Below are 7,836 nucleotides of genomic sequence, written 5' to 3' on the forward strand. Positions count from 1 at the left end.
CCAAAAAAAAAAAAAAAAAAAAAAAAGATTGGGTAGCCGGCGCAGCGAGCTTCGACAGACGGTGGAAACGGCTATCTTCCACCAGATGTTCGCACCGCGGCACATGCTTCTCATATGGATGGGCATATTGAGCGGCAATTTAATGTGTTAGGGGCTCAGCCCCAAGTGGGGTTGCGAGGAATTCAAGAGCTAAGGAATAAGTTCGTGGAAAAGGGTTTCCGACCAGAAGAAAATATCCGGCCGTTTGAAGGCGCCTTGGGGTATTTATGGGGGACATCGCCAGGATAGTTTCTGGCGGCGTATTGTCGCCTTTTTCCATTACCCATGAAGCCTGGATTTGATCTATGTCAGGCATGGTGCAATTTTGTGGCATGGATTTATGCCATCCGCCACNGCCTTTTTCCATTACCCATGAAGCCTGGATTTGATCTATGTCAGGCATGGTGCAATTTTGTGGCATGGATTTATGCCATCCGCCACGAGAATTATCTACAGCTTACCTTCCTCTATTGGGTAAAGAGAGAGACTAGGACAGAACTTATATCTAATTCTCATCGCAAAAAGAATGCCCTTAGTTTGCATAGTTTGGAGTCTTCCAGTAACATCCAAACGTTTCAATTAAAGGGAAGTTAAAAGTTTGCTATCAACTGGCCAAAAGGAGGTGCTGAGAGCGCCCTTAACCCGCCTCCCGCGCGGAGGCGGAGGGGGTTGGGTTGGGAAGGCGTTTCAAGAACTTACACTTTTCGACGCTCTCGTACAGCAAGAGATGAAGACAAGAATGATGATGGGTTATTTTTGTTTTCTTCCTCGTGCAATTTTACGACCTGTTGTCGCTGCCTGGAAAAGGAAAGGGGAAATGCATTTGCGCATACCTGCCGTGCTAGGGCAGATTATGTGGGACTCGGTGGTGGGGAAACCCACCTATACCCACTAAAAACCCCTGATCATGGAGATCTTTCAACCCACGGGTGTGGGTGACACCAACAGCACGGTGTCCCAGAGGGGCGGTCTCCGGTTTGGCCCTCCGCTTGATCTAAGGAAGGCCAGGTCGCGTTCTATCCGGACCATGGCACAGTTCCCGGGAGAACTATGGCGTATGGCATGGGATTCCCCAGTCCGAGAAACCGGGTGCTCGACCGTGAAGCTTATTGATTGGTAGCGTGTATTTTCCCTGCAGTCTCTCCGTTCAGGCACTTTACCCATTACAAAACGCGCCTTATTTGCACGGTACTTAACCACACTATCCCAATAGGTAGCGACCGCATCACGGTGCAGCCCGAACTAAGCCGGATTCGGTGCTGCAATTGTGGAAATTTAGCTTCCTAAGAAATGAACTTAGTACTGGACCTTGGCGCCACGATGGGGCATTTCCACGATACCAAGGATGATGGGGTATAGAATCTCTTATTAACAAGTTGGGTAACACTTGACCATTCCTTTCGCAGGCTTCCAGGGAATTTCGGCCGAACAGGCACAATTCGAGAGACGGCTATATTATCAGCTTTAGGTGGCCCAGACGGCGAACAAAAAAAAACCCCGGAGTCAACATCAAACCCTTGCCAACGCCATCGGCAATCACAGAAAAGAGGACGACCTGGTTTTTCAGGCGGTCCAAAAAGCGAAAAAAAAATATTCCGCCCCTCCTCCGAGTTATACGCGTTATTTTCGATGCGGCCACACAGTGCGCCACAGCACAACATGCTATGTGCAGGAAAAGGGCCCAGTTTAAGCCAAAAAACGGTTATTGGCCCCGGAAGCAATGAAATCCGGGGCCTCGAAAGCATTGGAATCTTTACCGAGGTGCTCGGGTGCTGCCGGATTTCCGGGAAACGGGCAATTCTCCACGGGAAGGGGCCAGCACACCATCCCATCCTGCCGGGCGAAACGGGCGCCCCCCACTTGGGAGGGATCAGCTGGCACAGGTTCTTCCGCCTTTAAAAAACTCCGAAAACGAGATTGCAGTAATTTCGGCACGGTCACACGACCCATATGTCACAGCGCTGGTGCCCGAGGCGCATCGCACAGCCAGGCGTATGTGGACCCATCCGGCTTGGGAATAAAGGGCGTATATAATGCGAAGATTCTGCGACTTCGCGGCAAGGCGCAATTTAGAGGCTTGGGGGGAAAACGTTCCCCTTTTTATAGTAAGTTTAAAACTGGTCAAAAGCAGTGCGGTGCAATACGCAAGAATTTTGTTTGCCTTGCTGGCCTCAGGGGGGTCACCAGCCCAGATGTTTTTGGCCGGTTTTCAAAGAAAGGCGGCCGCAAGCCCCATAAAACAGGCCCGCCCCATGGGGAGATGGGAATTGGATCTCATCAGCGATTTGTTGACCTCAAAAAACGACCAGGTAGCCCTATGGCTCGCCGGGGTCAAAGCCAGTTGGTGGGGCGAAATCGCCCTACTCCGGAAGGAGAATTTCATTCCCCACCCTCAAAACAAGGAAGCCCCCATTGTAGATTGGGAAGCCCTCCCAAAGACATTCGAAATCGACTCCCACGGAGTGGTGCAGAACGCGGTTATCGGGGGGAAGGTGCAAAAAGGGCGAGAGGCGTTACCAAGGGAATGGTGGATGGGGAACTGCTCACAACGCCAACCGCAAAAGGCATGGAAAATGTACTCCGCCCATTCGGCATGACAGCGCATTCCATCAAAAGAGAGGCACTGGCGCATGCAGTCGCAGCGGTGATCGAACACGATCTCGGCCCCCGACTGCTGGCTCAGCTGGGGAAACACGCAGGCCCCCTAGAGCCGCCACGCAGCACAGCTCGCTACANACGATCTCGGCCCCCGACTGCTGGCTCAGCTGGGGAAACACGCAGGCCCCCTAGAGCCGCCACGCAGCACAGCTCGCTACATAAGGCGTTTGGTGGCCCTGGTAAAGAAATTGGCACACCTGACGACATATATTTAGACGGGGTCGGCAAATAGGCTACGTCTCCATGGGCCTGCCCGGGCAGAGGGCAGGATAACGAACAGCTTTTTCAAGGGCATAGCATTTTGCAATGCACCCATCACACGCGGGCGACCGATAAGAACGATGAAAGAAGGTTACCATTACAAGAGGTAGATTTGGATACTTTTTCACTGTGCTGGATCNCATCACACGCGGGCGACCGATAAGAACGATGAAAGAAGGTTACCATTACAAGAGGTAGATTTGGATACTTTTTCACTGTGCTGGATCCAGAGCCGACTCAATTTCAAGGCTCTGGAACGGTTTAACACAGTGTGGGACTCGGTGCAACAGCCAGGCCATTTCAGGACAGGAGAACGAGAGCCCCGCTTGAGGATGAGAGAAAAGGCTGCCCAGGTTATGAAGAAGGCTGGCATTATTCAAACCACACCAACGCTACCCACTACCGGGTGGGTGGTGCCTTTTACGGTCGTGTAGGAAAAACTGTCAGGGCCGCGGCGACGTTTCATTGCCTGGTAAAAAGCAAAAAATGAACAAGAGAGCTATGAGGCCGCGGTCCCTCGGGGGCATATTTCCAAGCACATGGGTGCTGTTTATGATGATGCAGCTGCCATTTTCGATTTAAAGGCATCTTTTTTCCAGGTAGGCTTGCCGGAAAAGACACGCAGAAATTTCCGTTGCCGTACGGAAAGGGAGGGGGGGGGGGCTGGTCGAGGCCACGCGGCACCCCATGGGGTACAAACGCAGCCCGCAAATCATGCATACCATCACAAGGGTTTGGCTGGGGACCCGGAATCCGTTAAACTACGTAATGCGGCCCCGCAGGAGTTAGCTCTACACGCGTGGTTGGATGATATTCGTATCGCGGGGCCGCGTAAAAGCGTAGATTTTTGGGCGGAACGCCATTGTGGAAAACGTGCGCGAATGCAATGCCATGCTTGGGGGGCACGGGCCCCCGCCGCGCGTTATGAATTCACATGGGTTTGTTTCGGCCATACGGCTAAGACGGTGCCGTTCAGGGGCAAAACGTTACGGAAACTGAGGGGCGTTACGTCCCCCCACAAGACTTCAGTGGGGGGAATTGGCGGCCTCGCTTCGAGTCTGGTGTGTGCGGCGGGGGTTCGCTTTTTCGGCATTATTTCTTTTTGAAAATGGTGCGCCGAAAGCCGCCGTGACCCAACAGGGGGCTTTTTTCGGCCCAAGACCCGGCAGCCCCACCCCCTTTACTCTTAATGTCGGGCGGGGGTGGTTGGATACTTTATTGCAGAACCGCCCTTTCAAACCCCCGAGGGCCATACCGACTTCAGGGGCTTTAGCGACCGACGCCTCCTTATATGGGTGGGGCGCGTGTTGTTTAAGGCCGGCGGGAAGGCATGGGCCACATGGGGCCATGCTGCGTCGGGAATAATCCGGCGGATGGCATCTCACGCGGGGTGAAAGATTTACCGACGAACATCGCAAAGGGATGGGGCTTGCGAAGGGGAGCGCGGGAGGAGGGTTAAGGGCGCTGTCAGCACCTCCTTGTCGTCAGTTACTTGCAAACTTTTAATTTCTCTTTAAATCGAATTTGAATTTTACTCGAAGACCCTCCAACTATGCAAACTAAGGACATTGTTTTCGCGATGAGAATTAGATATAAGGTCTATCCCATTCTCCCCCTTTACTTCATAGCGGAAGATAAGGTATAGACTTCAAAAAACCTACTTCCGTTCGGTCATTTCTGTGGCAATCAAAGCGCGGTAAATGAACTAATCAGTTTCATTTCATTCAGAAATACCATAGGGTAATAAGATTCTTTATGCAAGTTCTCAATTAAAAAAAGAGCGAAATAGAACCTCATTAAGCCTACCGTTTTCAAAATATGCCAAAAAATGACCGGAGCTGCTTCCAAAGCAACCGTGGCGCCACCCAACCGTAGAGGTAGCAGCTTCCAGGGGGATTCGGCAGTCGATATTCTTTGAAATTCTAAGCCGTTTACAAATGTTTGGCGCACCCTTGCCGTTCTGGCATGTTTTCGGCCAGGATTCAAACCCAGGCGTCTGCAGTTTCCAGATTGGCCTGGTGAGGAAAAAGACAAGCCCAGCAAAGGCGGTAAGGTTTCTCAGGGGTTGAATTCGGCGAGGAAAATGCCCAGGCAGAACACCAGCGCAATTGGCTTTAGTAGGCCGACATCTGTTGTATGAGCAATGCCGCTGGGAAAAAATGCGCCGTTGCGATGGAAAATGATTGGCGCTAATGGAAGTTCGCCGTGCTCTCGTGAGCGGGGGTTCGTGCAAACAGGCTTCGCGGTGTGGGTGGAAAAGGTGTTTTTTTGAGCCTGCGAAAGGAATGGCCAAGTCTTATCTTTTTTGTGCGGAAACCGAAACCATCCTAATTTTTCGGCTTCATTTAATATTTACCAAGCTAACGGTTTCACAAAGATTAAGCCTTGAAAACACCTACCCATCCCAACTCTCCCCACCCCCGCGCGGGAGGCGGGCAAAGGGTGCTGCTGGCACCTCTTTCTCGTCAGTTTCATAACCATTAGCTCCTTGGTATTTTCCTCGGGGACACAATGCATGGGAAATCGTTATATTTTGCTGGAGTGGAAATCTAATCCATAATGTTTTTCTTGCTACTCTTTCTTTGCTTCGTGAAGGAAGGTAGGGCATAGACTGTTTTGTTTTCGCACCCGTTGTTGCCTTTATCGGGTGCATTTGGCGCGCTGGATGGTGATGGTCAAATGCGGAATTGTATACGTGGATGAGTCTTTCTACGCAAAATCTTCAAAGAAAAAAGCACACCTCGGCCTCTGGTTGCGCCAAATCCCGGCGCCCGGGGCGGTGGGTAGGGGCCGCGTGGGGGCAAAACCATTATTCCGCCCCAGCTTCGGCGATAAATAGGCTTCTGTCGAGGTGTTTCGGTGCCGTTTCACTGGCCTAAGCGCCGGTCGAAGGGAGTGCGATTCAAATGGCACTACTCTTTGATAAAGCCGGGTTTGAAGAGGAAGAAAGTATATATATATGTATGCAAAAAACGACCAGCGGCGGCATTCGCGCCTTAAATAGGGAAAGCGCGGCGCGTTTGCGAATCGGGCGCCCAAGCCGCCGGAGCGAAAGAAGAACGCGGCAGCAAAGAATTATGACTTCATACGCGTCGTGATGCCATCTTTCAAAAAATGCTGCCGGGTGGTTTGCGGATGTTGCGATGCTTTGGCGCGAATGCGGTGCTTTGGGCGCGTTTTGGGGGGCGGGTGGTGGGTTCGTGGGCTTTTCGGCCGGTCTTCCCTAACGGCTTCGCGCACGACGTTGGGAAACAGCGAATCGCGAAGCACGGCTTTTTACAGTGAAAACCGCGAGGATACCGCGGCGACTAACTTTAGAAGAAAAAGGGCCCCTGGTTCGCTTTGCGCCGGTGGGTTTGTAGCTTCCCAGCGCAAAGTATGTACTCTGTATGGTGTGTGGGATCCGCATGGGGTCCAATTGTCTACCTCTACGCGGGAATGCGGTTCTATGTATTATAGCCCGCGGGGTATGGATTCCATATTCTCACAACATGCTTCCCGAACTGTTTTTGTCACCTTTTTTATCCTCGGTTTCTCTTCGAGTGCAAAGGCCTAGGTGCAGTAAAAGGGCGGCCCGCGGTGGAACGGCGGGGAAAAGCCACACTTCGAAAAATTTTGTTGACCCGCACGGCCTTCAAATAAACAAATTCATTCACAGCATTTCAGAACAGCATGTCAATACTGCGTGCTTCCCGGCGGCTCTGTGAGTGCCTGCGGGCCCAAAAAGCACCGAGGCCCTTCCACCCCGAGAGCCCACTCCCAGAGGGGCGGGGGAAGGCAAAAAAACACCAAGCGAGTTTTTAGCACCCCCAGCCGCCCGATGGGTAAAATCTGGGAAAGGTATGCCAAATAACTTTGGTGGGTTGGCGGCGTGGGTGGTTTCGCGTTTTTCTTTCTCGGGCGTCTGTGGGGGGAATGGTTGGAACTTTGGTTTGTTAAGCTGGTGTCGATCCTTTCGCATTTGCCATTGCAAAGGCCATCGCGAAGATTAGGCTTTAAAACTGTGTTGTAAAGAACTTTGCCGACGACACGCCCATTTTCTCTCATGTGGAATGGGCGGTCGGGGTCGGGAAATTCTGAGCCCGGGTGCGGTACAACATCGAAAGGGCGTTTTTATTTGAAATTTACCCGCAACAGGGCCAGCCCCCGACTCGGGACGCGGGGGGCGTTCTAACCCTTGATGGGTGACAGCTCGTTTTGCAGTTCAATCATACACGCAATGCTCGCTTGCCCCCTTTACGTGGCGGTGCGCCGCCCTTTGCCATGCCGAAAAATTTAAATTCCCCCATGGCTTCCCAGAAGGCGCGTCCGGTTCTGCAAAAAAAAAAAGGGGCCGCGCCGAAAGAGAAGGAATCGGCCATGCGTTTTCAACATGAATCTAACAAAGGGCAATTGCTCCATGAGTTTTTGCGAATTTGGCAAAATGCAGGTCTGCGGTCCAGGGGCTTCGGCGCCGGGCAGCAAAGGGGCGTGGCATGCCGCGCGCAAAAGGCACGCGCACCCAACACCCGCAAAAACAGCAGGCCTGACAGCACCCAGCGGCCAAGGCTTCTTTTTAAGGCGCCCCCAAAGGAGGAGAGGGCGGCCCAGCCTTTGCTGCGGCAATGGGTCGCGTCTGGCTTGGGCGTTNACAGAGGGCAATTGCTCCATGAGTTTTTGCGAATTTGGCAAAGTGCAGGTCTGCGGTCCAGGGGCTTCGGCGCCGGGCAGCAAAGGGGCGTGGCATGCCGCGCGCAAAAGGCACGCGCACCCAACACCCGCAAAAACAGCAGGCCTGACAGCACCCAGCGGCCAAGGCTTCTTTTTAAGGCGCCCCCAAAGGAGGAGAGGGCGGCCCAGCCTTTGCTGCGGCAATGGGTCGCGTCTGGCTTGGGCGTT

General features: G+C 52.8%; 5 protein-coding genes across 5 annotated transcripts; all 5 read left to right on the forward strand.

Annotated features, from left to right (window-relative positions):
* Window positions 1-324: 324 nt before the first annotated feature.
* On the forward strand, window positions 325-633 carry DQ04_08021000 (hypothetical protein; the record flags this gene model as incomplete). Its single annotated transcript, XM_009315399.1, has 1 exon — window positions 325-633. One exon carries the CDS (start codon window positions 325-327, stop codon window positions 631-633), a length of 309 nt encoding a protein of 102 aa, XP_009313674.1.
* A 1,126-nt stretch (window positions 634-1,759) lies between these two features.
* Window positions 1,760-2,929, forward strand: DQ04_08021010 (hypothetical protein; the record flags this gene model as incomplete). Its single annotated transcript, XM_009315400.1, has 1 exon — window positions 1,760-2,929. One exon carries the CDS (start codon window positions 1,760-1,762, stop codon window positions 2,927-2,929), a length of 1,170 nt encoding a protein of 389 aa, XP_009313675.1.
* A 568-nt stretch (window positions 2,930-3,497) lies between these two features.
* Window positions 3,498-4,064, forward strand: DQ04_08021020 (TcC31.12; the record flags this gene model as incomplete). The annotated part of the gene is made up of 1 exon (XM_009315401.1): window positions 3,498-4,064. The coding sequence occupies one exon, from the start codon at window positions 3,498-3,500 to the stop codon at window positions 4,062-4,064; it is 567 nt and encodes a 188-aa protein (XP_009313676.1).
* Window positions 4,065-6,055: 1,991 nt separating this feature from the next.
* DQ04_08021030 (hypothetical protein) lies at window positions 6,056-6,514 on the forward strand (the record flags this gene model as incomplete). The annotated part of the gene is made up of 1 exon (XM_009315402.1): window positions 6,056-6,514. The coding sequence occupies one exon, from the start codon at window positions 6,056-6,058 to the stop codon at window positions 6,512-6,514; it is 459 nt and encodes a 152-aa protein (XP_009313677.1).
* Window positions 6,515-7,221: 707 nt separating this feature from the next.
* DQ04_08021040 (hypothetical protein) lies at window positions 7,222-7,836 on the forward strand (the record flags this gene model as incomplete). Its single annotated transcript, XM_009315403.1, has 1 exon — window positions 7,222-7,836. A coding segment is annotated over one exon (615 nt), but the record flags the coding sequence as incomplete, so codon positions are not given.

This window comes from Trypanosoma grayi (assembly GCF_000691245.1).
Source record: "Trypanosoma grayi strain ANR4 Tgr_802_V1, whole genome shotgun sequence".
Taxonomy (NCBI): Eukaryota; Euglenozoa; class Kinetoplastea; order Trypanosomatida; family Trypanosomatidae; genus Trypanosoma; species Trypanosoma grayi.